The 20686-nt window shown below is 29.9% G+C and overlaps 3 protein-coding genes across 4 annotated transcripts; 1 reads left to right on the forward strand and 2 right to left on the reverse strand.

Moving 5' to 3' along the window:
- Positions 1-437: 437 nt before the first annotated feature.
- LOC120089777 (actin-like) lies at positions 438-4283 on the forward strand. Its single transcript, XM_039047171.2, has 5 exons — positions 438-576; positions 1567-1636; positions 1771-2164; positions 2564-3177; positions 3970-4283. Exons 2-5 carry the CDS (start codon positions 1577-1579, stop codon positions 4033-4035), a joined length of 1134 nt encoding a protein of 377 aa, XP_038903099.1. The 5' UTR covers positions 438-576; positions 1567-1576; the 3' UTR covers positions 4036-4283.
- Positions 4284-5657: 1374 nt separating this feature from the next.
- LOC120091791 (Protein phosphatase 2C family protein) lies at positions 5658-9383 on the reverse strand. Of its 2 annotated transcripts, XM_039049909.2 has the most exons (5): positions 9186-9383; positions 8613-9004; positions 7150-7514; positions 6321-6557; positions 5658-6234 (listed from the first exon to the last, which is right to left on the reverse strand). In XM_039049909.2, exons 2-5 carry the CDS (start codon positions 8911-8913, stop codon positions 5965-5967), a joined length of 1173 nt encoding a protein of 390 aa, XP_038905837.1. In that variant the 5' UTR covers positions 8914-9004; positions 9186-9383; the 3' UTR covers positions 5658-5964. The 2 variants fall into 2 exon arrangements, with proteins under 2 accessions (XP_038905837.1, XP_090163585.1); XM_090307459.1 differs by lacking the exon at positions 9186-9383 and having other exon boundaries at positions 8613-9050.
- Positions 9384-16372: 6989 nt separating this feature from the next.
- On the reverse strand, positions 16373-19628 carry LOC120091691 (uncharacterized). Its single transcript, XM_039049800.2, has 2 exons — positions 19161-19628; positions 16373-16747 (listed from the first exon to the last, which is right to left on the reverse strand). Exons 1-2 carry the CDS (start codon positions 19476-19478, stop codon positions 16658-16660), a joined length of 408 nt encoding a protein of 135 aa, XP_038905728.1. The 5' UTR covers positions 19479-19628; the 3' UTR covers positions 16373-16657.
- Positions 19629-20686: the final 1058 nt, after the last annotated feature.

Consider the following 20686-nt stretch of genomic DNA (forward strand, 5'->3'; position numbering starts at 1 on the left):
CAACTCCATTCAGAATATTAAAATATAAAAAATTAAATCGAAAATTTTTGTTATTTGGGTTATGCGATATTTTAATAATTATTGTTATTGAGAAAAAGTGTAAAAATAATTACAAACATTCGAGCTGAAATGTGTAATATTTTAATTCAGAGCCAATTTAATAAATAAATGGCAAGAAAATTAAGAAATGTAATAAGTTAATAACGAATTGATTAAATTCCGAATGTAGCCCTGGTCAACGAGAGGAGAGGATCGTCCGATGTGAAGGGCATAACGGTCCAGGAGAAGGCGAAGACCGAAAAGTTAGACAGCTGGATCCAACGAGAATGTGACGCGTGCATAAAGACCGTAGATCACAGATTCCAAATAGACGGTCAGGATTTGCGGAAAGGTAATGATGGGGGTTGATTTGCTTTTTCGCATTCCTTTTTAAAAACAAGAAAGCGAGGGAGGGGGGCGGGTAGTTTCTCTCTTTTCTATCGTTCTTTCCATTCGAGACTCAGTCCATTGCCGTTGCCATTGCCATTGCCACCACCTCGACAGTTTCAAGAACACGAAGCTTTCTTGATTTCAAAGGTATTATCTATCAGTAATCATTTCTTCCGTTTTTATTTTTGTTTTGATTTTGATTTTCTACGAGGAGGACGTACGCAACTGTTTGATCTTGCTTTCCTGTCATTGTACGTCGATTTACGTTGATGATCATACCTGTTTTTCTTTCCGCATTGTGTTTGAATTGAGTTTTCTTTTTGTTATTTGGCAATGCCGATGGATTCTGTGACCAATATCAGCTTAGAAATGATGATCGAGCAAAAATTTTGCGGTGATTCATTTATTATATGTTGAATTGTGTTTATCGTCTCAGTTTTTTGTTTCAGCATTGTGTTAGATTAGATTGTCTTTTTTTTTTTTTTTTTTTTGGAAATGTTTATGGTTCTGTGATTAATATATCAGTTAAAAAATGATGATCGAGAAATTTTGTTGGTGGTGATTCGCTGATTCGTTTATTGTATAATGAATTGCGTCGATCATGTCATTTTTTTTATTTTCGCATTGTGTTTGGATTAGATTTTTTGTTATTATCCTTATTATTTGGAAATGCCTGGTGGATTCTGTGATTCATATCAGCTCAGAAATGGCGATCGAGTTTTTTTTTTTTTTGTATGTTGATCATGTCCTTTTAATTTTCACTGTGTTTAGATTTGATTATTTGTTATTTGGGTTACGTGATCAATATCAGCTCGCGAATGATGATTGAACAAAAATTTTCCGATGATTCGTTCTAGTTTACATTTTTTGGTTTTCTTTCTCTTGAGCGGATGCGTTCAATTGGATCAGGCGTTGGAAATTTGCAGCCAAAATTGCGTAGTTTTAGTGTTATGTTACGTTTTTTCTTGTTTATCGGAGCAGCATCAATGCAGCGTCTGTTAACATTTTACAATGTATTGCTTTCTACGTGTAAGAATTCTAGGAATCTTTATTTTTCATATCGAGGGATCGATCTGAAGATTATGATCAGTAATTTTAATCTGAATTTTATCAATAATTTGCGACTTTTTGATGCAGACGATTCACAATGGCAGATTCCGAGGATATTCAGCCTCTCGTTTGTGATAATGGAACAGGAATGGTCAAGGTATATTGATCCGACATCCATGAACATCACGTTACAGTTACAACTTGTTTCGGATTTTTTTCTTCTGTAATCGCCTTTTTTTATTAGCGTTAAAATTTATATTTTGCAACAATTGCTGACACGACTATCTGTAGGCTGGCTTTGCTGGAGACGATGCTCCAAGAGCTGTATTCCCTAGTATCGTTGGTCGCCCCAGACACACCGGTGTTATGGTCGGTATGGGCCAAAAGGATGCCTATGTTGGTGATGAAGCTCAATCGAAGAGAGGTATTTTGACTTTAAAATATCCCATTGAGCATGGTATCGTCAGCAATTGGGATGATATGGAGAAAATTTGGCATCACACTTTCTACAACGAGCTTCGAGTTGCTCCAGAAGAGCATCCAGTTCTGCTCACCGAAGCACCCTTGAATCCCAAGGCGAATAGAGAGAAAATGACCCAAATTATGTTCGAGACTTTCAACACCCCCGCTATGTATGTTGCTATCCAGGCCGTCCTTTCCCTTTATGCCAGTGGTCGCACAACCGGTAAACAAATCTATTACCTTTTTCTATTTGTTTTGTATCCTTTCTTGTTTATTAAGGAGATGGATGAAACTAAAAGATGTTTATAAAGAAACGACCTTGTATAGTTTTCTGATTCAGTTTACCTTAACATGATCATACTCAACTTTTCATAATGAATAACCCCTTTTATTCCATTCCCTTCACTCACAAACACAAGTAAACTTTATCAGATTAAGTTTCATTGTCCAAGGAGCTGGTCAATTGATGTAAAAAGTTCCTCTCCTGATATCAAAGTACATGTATTTTTTCTATCTTCTATAGTGTTAGCAATCATGTTGTTTGATATATTTTATTTTATTTTGTTGGTGCCTTGCTTTTGATGTTGATGTATGTATATCGTGGGTTGTTTTGAACTTGTAGGGATCGTTTTGGATTCCGGTGATGGTGTCAGCCACACAGTTCCAATCTACGAAGGGTATGCTCTCCCACATGCCATCCTCCGTCTAGACCTGGCTGGCCGTGATCTTACAGATGCTCTAATGAAAATCCTAACTGAACGTGGTTACTCTTTCACCACCACCGCCGAGCGTGAAATTGTGAGAGATATGAAGGAGAAATTAGCTTACATAGCACTGGACTTCGAGCAAGAGCTAGAGACATCAAAAACCAGCTCTTCAGTGGAGAAGAGCTATGAACTACCAGATGGACAGGTGATCACCATTGGTGCTGAAAGATTCCGATGCCCTGAAGTCCTCTTCCAGCCATCCATGATAGGAATGGAAGCAGCTGGTATTCATGAAACCACATACAATTCAATAATGAAATGTGATGTCGATATTAGAAAGGATCTCTATGGTAACATTGTCCTCAGTGGTGGTTCCACCATGTTCCCTGGCATTGCTGACAGGATGAGCAAGGAGATCACTGCATTGGCTCCTAGTAGCATGAAGATCAAAGTGGTAGCACCACCTGAAAGAAAGTACAGTGTCTGGATTGGAGGCTCCATTTTAGCTTCCCTCAGCACTTTCCAACAGGTAAACATCATTTCTATACATCAAAATTTTTTCATATATCATCTACTCGGAGACTTAACGTTATAATTGCTCTTATCAGCATGTTATTGATCAAAGTTAAGTTACGTGTTCTAAGAAGGATGGTTATACTATCGACATGGGACCTGATATAGACACGATGACACATCACTTTCTCAAAATATAGGTCACAAACACAACAAGAACTCATTTACTCATTTAATTTTATAAGGAAATTTAAAGCCAATAACTTTATGCATTTATATACTTTAGAAAAAAAAAAAGTTGGATGTATTTTACTTTCAAAATTTATTATTTTTGTCCTAAATTACTATTTATACTTATTTATTATGCCTAACAAGTAATCAATGACTTAATAAATGTCAGACTAGTAGTATCTAACACATTTATTATGCTAACAAATATCCAATAACTATTGGAGTATCTAAATATCTGACACGTTATCCAAATGGAAGGATCATGCTTCTTAGGTGTGTGTTTTGATCTTAATGTTTGTGCCTAGATTGCTATTTATACTTATTTACTATGCCTAACAAGTAATCAACGTATATATGCCTTAAAGCATCAAGCTCGTATTCACTCTGTACAACTAGTATCTAACATATGTTTACTAACTATTGGAGTGTCTACATATCCGACACGTTAGCCAAATTGAAGTATCTGGAGTTTCTTAGGCTTTGATCTTATTCTCAATGTCCGTACAATAAATAATTCTAGATGATGGTAGATCAAAATTCTTGACTGGTTTACACGACCTTGTCTGATCCAACGCAGATGTGGATTGCTAAGGCAGAATATGATGAATCTGGGCCATCAATCGTCCACAGGAAATGCTTCTGATTTATTTGAAGCAAAGTTGGAAAGGGAACTTATACTATACACATGTTGTTCTACAGATGGCAGAGCTTTCTGTCAAGTGGTTGCTTATTTTCCTTTTTCTTTCTTTTTCTTTTTCTTTTTCTTTTTTGGTTCACCATTCTTTGTTCTCTTGGTTATTTCATTATGCCCTTTTTTTTCCTTCTTTTGTTTTGCTGCTGGAACATTGAACATGGAAGCAAGCGAATAGCATTCAAGGTTCGATTTTTTTACCGTTGCGTAGAGAAGCTCATTATCACTGATTTGGATTTGATTGAGTTGGAAATTTTTTAAAAGAAATTATCATGTTAGACGTAAGTCAACTTTTACATTTTAAAAACAAAAATAAATCTTTATATGAAAGTTTTAAGAAATTATTGAACTTCCCACTTTAGTTGACATCTTGAAAAGAACCAGAACATTACACATTTGATCAGCCCACTTATCAATTATCAATAAGATTAACTTAATTAGTTTTTATTTTATTTTATTTTATTTTTTTCCCACTTCAATAACGTGGAAGTAAGCTTTAGTCAATTAAGGTTCAAATTGGCAATTGCTTAATCATTATACATTTGTCATAAAGTTTAGGAGGGAAAAGAAACCGAACCCACTGTTTAATTTTATATTACAATTTGTATAGATGGCTTTTATTTCCTCCATGCTTTCTCTCTCTTCATCACCTTTCCCCTCTCTTTTTATTAGGTTATTTATAAGGGTAAAAACGAGTCTGACTCAACTGTTATATAAATATATTATTGATCAAAACATCTGTGGATTCTTATTAGAGTAACTCTTTACAATGCCTAGACATAAAAATCCATCTATTCATTATTGTAAATGAAAGGTCAATAAAGATTTCCTTAGATTGTAGATATTGTTACATAAGTACCGATATTAAACCTATGAGATTTAAATATATGCAACAATTAATGTTTGTATTTGGATATTCACAATAATAATGTTAGAGAGATAAATGTATGTGCTTGTTTTACCAATATTGCATATGAAAATCAAATTAAATAGTTTCATATCAAATTTTAAATAGCATTAATAATTTTTTAATTTTTTAATTAATTAAAAAATATATTTTAATATAAAATTTGACTTTAGTTGGTGAAAATTCTAATTAATTAATTTAAAGAGGACAAATTTTGATGTAAGCATAATTTAAAATCAATATTATTTAATATATATTATTAATTTTTATATTAATTAATCAATTATTTGATAAAAATAAAAATAAAAATTAGACATTGATTAACGTAATATCGATAATTAAACAATTCAATTTTAACAATAATTAAAACAAGTATAAATTAATTAGAATATTAATAACTAATAAATGTACTAATTAAAATTTATTAAGTCTATATATTCACATTTGACAATTACTTAAAAAATATTTATAAATAATTATTAATTATTAATATTTATTAATTATATTATATTATGTTTTTACTCCAGTATAAAAATCCCACTTGTACCATACAAGTAGATAATAATATCTTGAGTTTTAAGAAATCCTGTAAAACAAAGAAAAATATCATCAAACATTCAGAAAGATGGCAAATTAAACTCAAATTTACAACCATTATCAACAAAGCTGAAATCCCAAAGCCAATAAATTTATTCCAACTTCTGAAGCAAAAAAGCTCCATATTCAAATCAAAATGAATCCCCAGCTTTTGTTATAAGAGTTATGACCATAAAATGAGCAAATCAGAAAGCAAAGACAAAGAACCTCAAACTTTCTGTATAAAAGGAATTTGAGCAAAAAGAACATAGAAGAAGCTGATAAATCAACCAAATGTTTCAAAAAGTCCCAAATCCAAATCCAAATCCAAGTAACAGCTGCTGCTATATGAGTGTTCTAACAATCAGATTCATCCTATCAAGTTAAACCTTGTAACTTCAGCCAACAGACCTTCCATTCTCATCGATGCCTCGAAGAACATTGAAATTTGACGGTCCCACGGTATCGGTGAAGCCACGAACAGATAATTCTGGTACTCGTGCCTTCTTCCCTTGCAACTCATGGTCCAGAAAGATGACAACAACTGTGATATCATCGTGAAAAAACCGTCGTATGCCCTTTTCAAGCTTCTTCAAATCATCGTATCTCATCTCCCTCTTCCTTGCAGCCTCAGTTAGGGCTGTTTTAACGAGTCTTTTTGCAATTCCCTGAGTTTGTCACAAAGGGTGGAATTATCAGATCAAGGATATGAGCATATACAGAAGAAACTTAAGTACTCGAGAACGTAACGTACTGCTCTTGGGTTATTATACACAATCTCGACAGCTTGTTGGTTTGTTAGATGCTCCCAGAGGCCATCAGATGCAAATATGAAAAATTTGTCATTAGGTTGTAGAACTCTGGTACTTAATGATGGTTCTGCAGTAAGAACAGGCCGTCGAAGAGGCTCCGCGAGGTGGAATCGTGGAAAGGATGGATCGAGAGAAAACTCTGGTTTTTTTAAATATGCATCACCTATTGATCTGGAAACCTGATATACCCAAATGAAGCAGATGAATGAATGTAAATGCAATACGAAGGTGTGGAATTGACTCAAATCTCAGAATGCTAGTTCACAAAATGATTGGAAACCAAATTAAGGACACAAATTCAGGAAGGGGCACACCAGAAAACCATTTACCATCCAAATGTATGCAAATATACAACTTTTAACAATTTTCATTTCGGTTCAAAATTACAAGCAGCGACATCAAACATGCTAAATCGCTTTAAAGAAACTGAAAGAAGAAGCACACAAACAGAATTAACAAATACGCGGGGGGGGGGGGGCGGGGCGGGCGTATATGATTTACTTTTGATTTTTCTTTTTACTCCTTTATAACTGAATTCCTTTCCACTCTTTTCACGTTTAGCAACTGGAATGTAATTTAAGGTTGCCGCATGTTTCAATGTCTTGAATGCATGTCCCCACTTTTATGATATTTTAAAATATATATCAGATTCTCCTGAAACTATTTTACATGTTCAACAATATACGAGAACAAAAGCCAAAACAGACAAGTTCTGAACACATAGAAGTTTTCGTAGCAATTATATTAAACATGTCTTCGGTAATGCCATACCTGAATTATGCCTTTAATACGCCAGACTCCATGCTTCATAACAACGATATGCGAGTCATCAGGATGCAAGGACCTAAGTTCTTGTCTAACCTCCTCGATACTTGCATTGTGATCCCTTGTCAACTGTTCTGCAACTATCTTATTAGATCTACTTAAAGAACCAATAACGGCCCGGGAATCACCGACGTTACCGACGTATAATGTACCTCTCCAGATAACTCCCACCAGGCAACAAGATCCCATAGCTGCAATTGTTGGTTTTATTCCCCATGACCGACGAACAAGCGTAAGAAACCCTTCCTCAGTCGCAGAAAATGCACTTCGAAGAATATCTTCAGTAATGTTTCCATTTTCTTGAGCAAGCCCTACGATACAAAGAATGAGGCAAAGCTATAGTACAATGTTGTTGCTGTTTGACAGTCGGGATGGAGAAAAAAAAATAATTTATTCAAGCATTTAAAACAGTACTAATCCACCTAAGTTGCTAGAAATCCTAAAAAGTTCTGGAAATATGATGCTAAAATGAAAATAGAATAAAATTGTAAGCATGGGAACAATAAACTGCCATTTCTTACTATTTTGGTATTCTTTAACTCGTTTATCATTGTTTATAAAACAATTCTCTTCGATATGTACATCTTTTCTGAGGTTTTCAAAGTTTCAACACATATTAAATTTAGAAAATTGTTGCAACATGTTTTTGTCTTTTACTATACGATTCAGAATAACGATATCCCTCGGTTTGAACAAGATCTCATCAAACAGAAACAATACTACACCTTTTAATCATTAGGCTATCCTTATTCCTTGCATACTACAATGCATTCTCTCACTACTCTTATTTTTCCACCTCTCTAAAACCCCCTCTTTTTACACACTTTAGAGAGTTCCCCATCTCTCTACACCTCCCTCCACTTCCTCTTAAATTTATCTTTGTGAACTGTCTGAGAAAATTCTACTTGTTTTATAGATCAAACAACATTTTTGAGTATCGGGATCATAAACATAGTCTCACATCAGTTAGAAATGAAAACGACTGTTAGTCCGAAAGCTTTTCAATAGAATCCACAACTCATAACTAAAGCAAACGTTATCGTACCATTGTAGAGATACGAGAGACACATAGTTTTGAGTTCGAACAATGAGTTGACCAAACAACCCGCCATCCAAGCACACACCAAGAAAGCAAAAAAAAAAAGGTGGAACACATATGATCAACAGATTTCACAAAGTCAATCTCTAATGGAACAGGAAATCCAAACAAGAATCATAAGGCAATAACAACTACATGTCACAAACGTTAGATTTCAGAATCAAACATAAGAATCCAAGAAAGTTCAGAACAAATCTCAGAGGATCAAGAAGAAGAAGATCGACCAAAAAAGAACACATAAAAGCACAGTCAAAACTCAAAAGCATTCCCAAAATGGGGGGCAAAGAGGCAACCCTTGTTAGAGACTCACTCATTAGATTCCTGAAAAGATGATCACAGATAAAGCGAGAAGCATCAGGGCCACCATGGCCATCATAAACGCCGACGAAAGTGACATCAGGGCCAGTCTCAACCTGACTATTATCCTCAATTACCTCATTAGCCTGAACCACAGCAAAAGAAAATTCCCCATAAGAGTGCTTTTCAAGCTCTCTACTCCACAACAAAGGGTCCTCTAAAGAACAATCTTCATCATCATCCTTGTTCATACGGGCATACCGCCTCACTGGTTTCCAACAAGCCGACGCCATCCTTGCCAGCCACGAAAACATCCCTCATTTCCCTCTGCAACAAAGCCCCAATACCCACTTTCTCAAAGAGGGATCAATTGAACAAAAACCAATCGAATTGAAGACACCCCCCCTGCAGAATTGAAGAAAAAGGTGAGAAGAAATTACAAAATGGGGAAGGCCCAGATAAGAAAATTGCGGTTTGAAGTAGGAGAAAGAGTAAAAAGAGTTGGAGAGCTTCAAGAAAGAACCAAAAGGGAAGAAGAACAGTAACGGAAACACAATCGATTAAAATGGGATATTGAGAAAAATACCAAAGAGATAAATTGTAATTGAACAGTGATTTCTGTGTTTCCAGAAAGAGAGAGAGAGAGAGAGAGAGGGAAGAAAAAACAGAGAGACAATGAAGAAGAGAGAAGTTTTCCGCACTGAGCAGCCTCTGTAAGAAAAAAAGAGGGGAAAGTTGACGAAAGCGCGTGTAAGCGAGTGATGACAAATTTTTATTTTATTTTATTTTAAACTTTTTTTTCCTCTCTAATCTTTTATTTCGTTTATTTTAATCCGATTATCATTTTTTTTAAAACATAATTATTTTGTTTGAGTGGTTGATTTTTAGATGGATATTTGTTTTAAACGTAAAACTATTAGAAAATATTTTGAAGTATAACAAAAATATCATTTATATGGATAGATGTCTATTGGTCTATTATTAATATTTATATTTTGCTATATTTGTAAATAAGTTTAACTAATTTTTTATTTGTAAATAAGCTTGACTAATTTTTTTATTTGAAAATAATCTAATCAATATTTTAGTGTTCTTTTGTAATATTAAAGCTAAAAAAGTGATTGGAAGTATAGTGACTAAATAAAGAGGTATAGAGATTAAATAAGATTTAAATCCTCAATTCCTTAAAAGAATATTCTATTTTGAGTTATCAAAATATCAATTTCAATATATGGGTCACTTTAAATTTAACAATTATTTAGAAATGAATTCATAGCTTTTTGTATATTTATTAGCATTTAAAATAGAGCATGAATTTGAGCCACATAACAATCAACTTATAGGATGAAGAAGGTTAAGTAACAAAATAATTAAAAATAAATTATCAATTACCATTTTAAATGTTTGAAGTTAGAATGTACACTCCACAATTGTTGAACTAAAAAGATAATAATAACAACAAAAGTTAAATGTTCATATTAAAAAGAAATTCAAAATCAAAATTAATATAACTCAATCTTATAAAAGTTTGCACTATTAATCTCGAGCTCAAAAAATTGATTCACCCATCTCACATACTGTCGAGAAAAAAAGTATGTTCAAATGGAAAATGAAAACGATACGTTTTTTAAAGTTCAAATCTAAAAATAGTTTTAAATCATTTTTTTTAGTACAATGAATAATGAGTTTATTTGCACTATAAACTTCTGGAGAATTGGAGTATATGACAAAATTTAGGATTTTGTTCTAAAAAAAGGTAAAATCAACCAATAATAAGATTTATGGCAGCGCACGTGACATGCACGTGGCCACAAATTTCCAAATACTTGATTTGTCATTGTCTGATTCGTAATCGTTGTTAATGATGAAACTACAAATGCAAGTATAGAATCATAAACAAGGTCGAGTTATGTATACAGATAATTGTTAATTTTCCTAAAGAACAACTACCCTTCCTCAAGAACTTGTTCTCCTTCTGGTAGCTAACATAATATGCATATTTTATTATTAATTTAGATTATGTTTAACCACTTTTCGAATTAACCTTACTTTAATTAAATATCCAGATTTTTTTTACCAAATTTATATTTTAAATTTCCATATATTATCAAATTTCATTTTATCTATCAAAATTCAAATTTATTCTAATTTTTGAATTGATTTTCATTACTTTATACTTATTCAAATTTATTTAAATCTTTGAATTGTTTTTCATAATTTTATACATATTCTTAATAAATTAGTTGGATATTTCTCATATCCTTGAAGATTTAAATTGTTTTATATTATTAGATTTTTATATTATTTTAATGATTTGGAAAAAAAAAATATCTATCACTATCCTAAAAAAATAGGTATCACTTTATTATTCACGTAAATGTTTATAAATTTAGATTTTATTGTGGTTTTTTTCACAAGCTATTGTTTTTACTATGACTTTACAACGGATTAGACTTCTTTTTTCCTCTTTCCATTGATCTATCGACTTTCTCTTCATTTGTTCTTCTTGTATGACGATTTAATATTCTTTTGTTTCATTATTATAATCAATTTTTTCGGCCAAAGAAGATGAAATCTTGTTCATCGGAGAGAATTGGAGTTAGACACTAGAGAACGCCGGATAATTGAAGTTATAATTTTTGTATGGTGGTTGACTATTTTCTAATGTACCTGTGAATCTTGCAAATACACTATATATTTGAATAATAATTTAGCATAAACAAAACTTTCTCCTCAACATTCTGAGCATATTATTATCAATTTTGGTTTATCTAAACCTTTTTTCAATTGGTTTAACTTTTTGTTACCAGATTTAGTTTAATCTAAATATTTTTTCATTAGTTTAAACACTATTTCCAGCTTGTCTTTGATGGGCTCTGAAAATTAACTAATATAAATACAATGTAATTGTAACATGAAGTTATGAGATTGCTAATCTACATTTACACATACAATATAATTGTAATATGAAGTTATGCGATTTTAACCTGTGTTTTCTGATTTAAATTAGAGATTATCCCTATTTTTCTCCAACAATATTGAATCTATCTTTTGTTATCAAATTCTGTTTTATCTTTTTTTATTATTTGTTGTGCATATTATTACTATTTATATAGTTTATACATTTTAAAATATAATCTAATGATATAACAATATATCATTGGTATATAAAACATATTTGTATACCTATTTATTATTTTGATAAGATTTGTTTTTATATTGTTTCATTTTTCATTTTTTCATTTTTTCATTTTTTTCATTTTTTCATTTTTTTAAAAATAAACTAACCCTTATTTCTAAAGTTTCAATATATTTATAATTTGTGGAAAAAAAAGCACTTCCCTCCCTATATATATATATTTTAAAATATCCTAATTCTACTTTACCTCTCTTTTATCCCATCATTTTCTTTCTCTTTTTCCTATTTCTCATTTGCAGCAAGTCTGTAGTCGTAACATCTCCACAACCTCTCCTTTAAAATCTATGTTAGCATACCCTCCACAGCCGCATCTTGGTCACCTCCTTTAGAACCCTTCATTCTTTCTTCTTTCACCACTACATTTCGGTTTGCATGACTGTGAAATCTTCTTTTGCTCATCATCGACTGGTTCTCTAAGCGACCACATACAACATTGGTGACCATCACACCACAGACACATCATCATGGTCGTCCATTGAAGAAGCAGCCATCAATGGTTTCTCGGTGATGACCATATTGACAAGTTTTTAGATTTTCGAACCATTTCTAAGATTTTGACTATGCTATTTGTTTTTTAATTTTTTGTTGAGATTGTAAGTTTTTTTGCTTCTAAAAGTTTAGATAGAGTGTATTTGCAATTTTCAAGTTGTTTTTTAACCATTGTCTATTTGTATTCAATTTGTTAGTTTTAGAGTAGTTTAGTCATTTACCAATTTATATTTTCTATTATTTAAATTCATTTTTCTATTTTTATAAATTTAAAATTTTTTATCATTTTTTCAAATGAAACTTTAAATTTTACTATTTCTCTTGTCAGCCTTAAACTTATTGTTAAAACTTATTGATAGTACAATACTAAGTATCATTTGAAATTAGTTCGCTTTATTATATTTAAAATTAGTTAAGAGCGGAAATAAATTGAATTTTTTTTAGAAGTAAAATGAAATTTAAATATTTTAGTTTTGATGAAATTACAAAATCTGCCACTGAAAGTCCCTTCTCTCAGCGGCCAGTCTAGGAGTTTGACTATTTGGAATCACCGCTTTAATTTTTAAAAAATCAACCAAAAAAAAAAAAAAAAGGTTTTTAGGTACAAATAAAATAAGTGACAACAAATAAAATTATCCTTCATATAATATAATATAAACTAGATTAAATAACATTTTTCTATTCTTTATATGCATGTCATTTTCTAATTTATTATCCAATTCTTCTAATGTATGTCATCTTCTTTAAATGATCCAAGTGTCACAATTTCATCATTTCCATCGAAAATTAATTTATCTAAATTATCAAATAGTGTAATGGTAGTTGTACATTTAAGACAACGGTTATAACATTAAAATAATAATAATAATAATAATAATAATAAAAAAAAAAGTCTATCAACAACAACAACAATAGTATTAATAAATAAATTATTTATTTCTTTTTTTAAAAAAAATCAGGTAAAATCAGGTGATTAGAAAATTTTCAAGAGGTTGAATTTTGAAATTTTAGTAGTAATGGGAGGAAAAGACGAGGACGAATGAGAGGATGACACATGGAAGGTAAAGAGATTGTGAGATTTTTATTTATTTAATTTGATGGGTGGATGTAGTTCTCTTGAATTTAGTAGAAGGGAAAGTGGGAGAGGTGGGAAAAGAAAGGCACAAGGTGCATGTGAATTGTGAAGAAGAAGAAGAAGAAGAAGAAGAAGAAGAAGAGGAAAAGAGGATCCTTTTCTTTTTGCCTTTTTGGGTTTGGGATCACAAGCATGTTATTTTAACTCACCACTTCATTTGCCTTTTACCTACACTTTTCTATTCTCTCCTCTTTCTAACCTAATCCAAATCCCTCTCTCTCTCTCTCTCTCTCAACCCTAAAAAATTCATTAGCCCCAAAATCTAATTTATTCCACTTTTTTTTTTTTGACATTTTACTTACGTCATATTAGTTAAAACGAACCATTGTGTGCACACGTTTGCTCCTCTCACTCATTTGGATTTAGGTTTTTCGCTTCTCACTCTTGCTCCCTTGGATTTGAGTTTTTTCCACTCGTACTCTCTCTGTTTTCTCTTACTCTAACTTTTTGGTTTACGTTAGCAGAAGTGAGATTATGCGTGCACAATAAAACCGTCTTCGTAATTTTTTATGATGATGACACAAGTAAAAAGTAATAAAAATGACGGGGGAGGAGGGGAGAGGTGGATAGATTTTATTTTCAGATCCAAAAGTTAGGAAGTTTATACGTGAGAAATTATTTGAGAAGACTGTCAGATTCATATTGAATATGAGAAAGAAAATGCAAAAATAATTTGTATTTATATAACCATGATTATTATGAATACTTTTGAGTTTATATATTCAATAGTTTTTATGCGGCAACCATATTGTACTGAGCTCAATTATTCAATAAAGTTTTTTAATTTAATAGATTCAAGATACCATGTTATTTATCATTGTGATTTTTTTTTTTTTTTGAACAAATTAATTTGGTGAAATAATAGAGTTGGCGTGAATGAGTTGTCTAATCAAGTTAATTAAGAATTAAACATGAGAAAGTCATTATACTTATGTGAGTTGGTAGGTTGAAACAAGTTTGGGCAAATGGAGCAATTGAAGTTGAAAAAAGTGGACCTATGTGAAGTCTAAAACTACTAAAGGTAATAGAAGTTAGTGTTTGATATTGACATCAATGTTACTATAAAAACTTTGGAGCATCTTATATATGATAACATCTCTTCAAATTTATTAAATAATGAACAGAGTAGAAAGCTCTTGTGTTAGTGCAATTAAGATCATGTGTGGAATGATGACATGTTAGGGTTATGGAGCCTTTAATTATCAAATAGATTGGATCAAATCCAAGTTGAAGCTTTATTCAAAGCTTGAAGGAAGCCTATTCTAAAGCCAAGCTAGATGAATAGTCACACCAATGTAGATGTAGTTTCACAATTGAGTAGGGTTGTTACATTGTTCACATTTTGATGGTCGATAGAAAATATTGTCTCATATATGGTAGAGAAGGAATCTAACTATTTAAGCGAGGAAAACGCTCGTGATGAACCTGAATTTACATTTTTAATAAGAAGAGAGAAAATGACTCAAACTTCACCTCTATAAAGAGGTCGCTTGTCATGTTTGAAGCATTCTAAAGAATCTTTTCGAATAGATAGTTTGAGGCAATTAAAGAGGATAAAAAACATTCGAACTATAATAGATGAGGAGTTATAACATAGTATATAGATCGAATTTTATGAATTTTAAAGATTATAAAGAGTAATAATATTGTCATACATGATCTTCATCAATAGATTTGTGTGAAGATAAAAGATAAGATGTGTATAACTTTGAATAGTAAACTTGTATATGAATTTATTGTTTATTATTATTATTTTTTTTGGGGGGTTAATTTTATATATTATTATTGTTTAATACATTTATATAGAAGAAACTAAAAAATATGAAGAATCTTCAAACCTTTCTTACTCTATTATACAAGCATATCACTTAGGAACACGAATAACATGAAATTAAAAATGATATGAAACTTTAATAAAAGTTGAATAAAATGGAACATTTTATCATAATCACCAATAAGTACAAGAATATATAACTTTTTTTTTTTTTTTGGGAACTACTTCTAGTGGTTAGAATTATTAGTTTTTATTTTTCTTCTAAAAACCCAATTGACAAGTTATATATTTCGGGTCTTTTTAAATATAAAAAATATTTAAAAATATTTATATTTTATAGATTTTTCTATTTATAAGAATTTTCCTTATATTTATATACCAATTTAAGCTTTTAACTGTCATTCTTTATTTAAAAAATATGTTGTATAATAATGAATAGTTAAGGTCCATCCGTGATAATTTTGTTTTTTTATTTTTGTTTTTAAAAATTAAGTCTATTAATATTATTTTTACATCCAAATTTCTTCTTTTATTATCTACTTTAGTTTAAAAAATTAAACCAAAATTAGAAAACTAAAAAATGTTTTTAGACTTTAGCTAAGAGTTCAATCCTTATAGTTAATAAAGACACAAATCGTGATAAGAAATTGATAGGAAGTAGGCTTAATTTTAAAAAATAAACAAAAATAATAAAAATAATTACCAAACACAACTTAAATTTTCTTTTCTTTTTTTTGGTTTGGATCTTTCTTCAATATCAACATTATCTTCTTTTTTATATGGAAAAAAATGCATTATCTCTTGTTTTCCTAAGTTTGATCAGATAAATATATGATTCAATCTAAATGCTTTCTTTGTAAATTACATTTTTAGTCCTTAATCCTTTTACATTAGATTTCAATTTTCTTTTAATAATAGTGAAACTTAAATATTTCACAATCTTTAATAAATTACGTCATATTCTAAAATGATTATTAGTAGGGTTTACACTTCAAAACAAGATTTTCAATTCATACCAACGAACAAATAGAAAGTTAAGGCAAGATGTTACACCGTTGCTAGTTCGTTTTTTCTAAATTCTACGCGTCGTTTATTATTATGTCCCAGATTCAAACAAATAGTTCAAAAATTGGTCAAAATGGTACAGTGTTCAACTAGAATATATTTCTATCCAAATTGAAACCAACACTTAACATAAAAAGTGTAAGTGTGAATTTATTAGACAGTTTTCAAATTAAATTTAATACATCAATATATAAACATAGCTTTGAGTTACTTTATTTTTCCATGAAGCACACAATAAGCTTCCTAAACTGGAAAAAAAAAATGATAAATAATTTTTTGAAAAATAGCATCAAGTTAAAGATAATAAGGAGGGTAAAATGGAGATTTCAGCCACATCTAATAATTTAATAATGGCCAGTAAAGAAAGAGAAAAAAAAAAGAAAAAGAAAAAGAAAATCAGACAATGTCACTTATCAAACGTCTGTGAGTGTTGTAATGTTTCTCTAATAAAACCTTTGATGCTCCTTCCACTGTTCTTCGCCAAGTCTACATCATACCCAAAAATAAATTTATTATTATTAATCAATAAACTTAAATTATGTAAAATTAGTCAAGAGGTACACAAATTTATGATCATATTATAAAAAAAAAAATTAAAATTATATAGCTTATATAATTATTTGATAAATTTTATAAATGAATAGTTAATTGAGATGGTTTTAGAGAAAAAAAAATAAAGGGGTTCAACACACATAATTATTTGATTTTTTATTATTATTTTTTTTTTTTGGTATAGAATACAAATATATTATGATTTGAAATTTGAATTTAACATTTTAGAAAAAGGAAAAATAAATATATTAAACAGGTGGGAATTAAAGTTGAGTAAAAAGGTAGTAGAGAGTTAGGTCAAGATTAATTTTATAATAATTTATTATTATTATTAATAATAATTAAGGCAGAGGATATCTTAAAAAAACATTAATGAAAGTGACACCGGGTGTGGGGAAATCATCACCATCATACATTACTATATAATTTTATAATAGTAATAATAATAATAATAATAATTATTATTATTATTATATATATAACCCTTTTTAATTCCATCAAATTTCCTCTCATTTTCATTCCTTTGTCTTCCTTCCAAATTACTACAAAGTGGCATGTTAAATCAATCACTACCACTATATATATATATATATATATATAACCACTATGTTATAGTTTTAAATTAAAGTTTCAAATTTTTAAATTGGAATGGATTTAAATCCATGTATTACAATATTATTTTTCCTTTTTTTAGTGTAACTTTTAAAGTGCAAAATTTTCGACTTTGTTGAATTTAAACTTAATTTTAAATTATCACCTTTAATTTATCATTCAAACAATTGAAAAATATTAGGCAAAATAAGCAAAGTTAAACTGAGATTAAAAAAAAATACTATATTCTAATTTAATGACAAAGATGAAGTAGTTTAAGTCCTCAAATTTAGAATAAAATAGAAATTACTTTTAAAAAAACATTTTGATATAACTAAAAAGATCTATATTCACCAAAATAATCTCTATCAAACCACAAGAATGGTACTAGTAAAAAATAAATGTGTATAAATTAAAATACTTTGATTGTAAGGGTAAGAATCAAATTTCATCTATAAGTATTTATTACAACCATCCTTTTGTCTTTCATTTAGATACAGAATATTGAATTATGAAACCTAAAATCCTCACTATGGCATTATGTTAAACACAAGAGAAAACCCATTGATTAAACCTAATTAGGTTTTGGTTTAAAGAAAATAAAAGAAAACCTTTATCACTGAGAAATCCTAAAAGTCTAAAACACAATAAAATTTTCTTTTGAAGAAAGGAAAAAAAAAATGTATATTACAATTTTTTCACTTAAATCTCTATACTTTAAAAAGAATAAACAAATGCTAAACTTTTAATTTTGTGTTTAATTAATTTATGTGAACCCTGTTTAATAGTGTCTAATTTGTCTTTTAATTTTATGTCAACTTGACATATTATACTTCTTTTTAAAGTAGGGAATCTATTAGAAATAATTTTTTTAAAAATTTTGTGTCCAATAAAATTTTAAACATTTAATTTTATGTCTTTATAAGTTTATGGGGGTTTATTATTATTATTTGAGTACAATAGAGGATTACGAAGTTCGAATCATAGATCTTTCAATCAATAACACATTCATATGTCAGTTGAGTTTTACTTGTTTGACAAATTATTGTCTTTAGTAGGAAATTAGAGTCTAACATTTTGCTTGAAGGTATGTACTTTAACTAGTTGAATTATGTCGATTGATAAATCAATAACTCATTTAGATATAACACAAAATAAATCAATAAATAATACTAATTTATTAAATGGAAAATTGAATTTGAGCCATTCATCACATTTTTTAGCTATCTATTAGATATAAACTAAAACACAAAGAAAAAACCATCTATTAATCTACTTTTATAAACTATATTTGATTTTTTAAAATCGAGCTTGTAAACACTATTTTTATTTATTTTTATAAACTAAAATATCAACACACTACTTTTACCTCCAAAGTTCTTACTTTGCTATATACTTTTTACCGATTGTTTTAAAAACTAAACTAAATTTTAAAAAACTAAAAAAATAACTTTTAAAAATTTGTTTTTGTTTTTGTAATTCGACTAATAATTCAACCATTTTACTTGAAATACAAATCATTGTAACACACATTAATTTAAAAAAAAAAAATTAAATAGTTATCAAATAATATTTAAAAAATTTTGTTTTTAAAACTTTGACTACAAATTTAATATATCTTTTTAACGGTAAAAACATATTAAGAGATCGAGAAGAAACGAGTATGAATTTCAAAAACAGAAAATGAAAAACGAAATCGCTATAAGAACAATACAAAAAGAAAAAAGTGTGTATATGTGTGTGTGTGTGAAATTACCTTTTGAATTGCTCCAAGAATAGATTTGTTTCTAAAATCTCTAATCCTCAGCTGCTGAGACCTTCCATTTCCAATCCCAACTTTCTTCAACACAACCGACTTCCTCCCCACCGGCGAAATCAGCCATTTCCGCTCCACCACTCCGCCGCCGGAGGAGGGGCTCTCGCACTCCTCATTAACCCTCTTCCTCCGCCTCTTCACCACCGTCGACAGCCTCCTTCCGCCGTCGGACTCCGACCCCACCTCGGCAAATTTCCTCAAAAGCTCGTCGGAGGACTTTCTAGGAACATGCTGAACATTGGCAATTGAAGAGTCCATAATTCTAGAGAGAGAAATAGAGAGAGAGAGAGAGAGAATAGAAAATGGGAAAGTTTAGAGTGAGAAAATGGGGAAATGGGTTTAGAATAATAAAGGAGGAAATTAAACCGTTGGTGGTTAATGAATGATTTTGTAAATTTTTTAATAAAGTATTCAAATGTAGCCGTTGGAGAAACAGAGCAATAAGAGAAAACAGAGAGGGGTGGGGGAAGGGGGGATTTGTTTGGTCCGAAGAAGACAATCCGACGTGTCGTTTTTCTTTTCTTTTTAATTTTAATTTTTCTGAAATTCCCATGTTATTGCTGACACCGATCCGATTCCGTTCTTTGACTGACGGCGACGTAACTAACGGATCTGGTCTACGTCGTCTTCTTCCTCTTCCCCCTCTCTCGGGTCGGGTTGGTGCCTTATGGGTTTCGGAGGCTATTATTATTATTATTATTATTATTATTATTTATTTTATTTTATTTTATTTTTAGTTTGCTATTATTATATTATATTATATTATAGATTGTACTCGGATTTTGGGATCCTAATTTTGCGGTGCCCATTATCCGCTCTGACGATGATGAGGGTTTAATTAATATTTTGGTATTTGTTTAATTTTTGTGTATGTAATTCGAAACGTTTGTTCAGTTTTATCCATTTTGGAATCGGCTCAAAATCAATCGATTGATTTTTATTTTATTATCATGTTCATTTTCGTTTTTTGGTATTTTCTTTTTATCTTTTAAATTTTTATTTTTATTTTTACTTTGGTCCTTTAGTCTATTTTCAAATTAAAATTTAGCTTATTTCTTTTTTTATAGATTGAAAATAGATGTTTTTATTTTATTTTATTTTATTTTGACATTTTTTTAATAAAAACATACAAACTCCAAAATAATTGGTCAATTAATATATATGCATCATAATAATTAAAATACTAAAAGATACTTAATGTTAGATTTTATTTTTAAGACTATATATAATTGGTTTGATTTGGTTTGGTTTTTTCAATAAAAACTAATTTGAACCGATAGTTTTTTGTTTTCCCCAAATATAAACTAAGATGTCTAATTTTATATTAAAAATCAAATCAAACTAGTATATCAGTTTGGATCGGTTTGGCTTTTTAATTTTTTGTTGCATTCCTAATTTCAATAACCCAATTTTAGGTCTATACTTTTAATAAATCTTAACTTTAGTCACTTAGGGGCCGTTTGGAT

The sequence above is a fragment of the Benincasa hispida genome, chromosome 11 (assembly GCF_027475165.1).
Source record: "Benincasa hispida cultivar pf3 chromosome 11, pf3_genome.v1.1, whole genome shotgun sequence".
Classification (NCBI taxonomy): domain Eukaryota; kingdom Viridiplantae; phylum Streptophyta; class Magnoliopsida; order Cucurbitales; family Cucurbitaceae; genus Benincasa; species Benincasa hispida.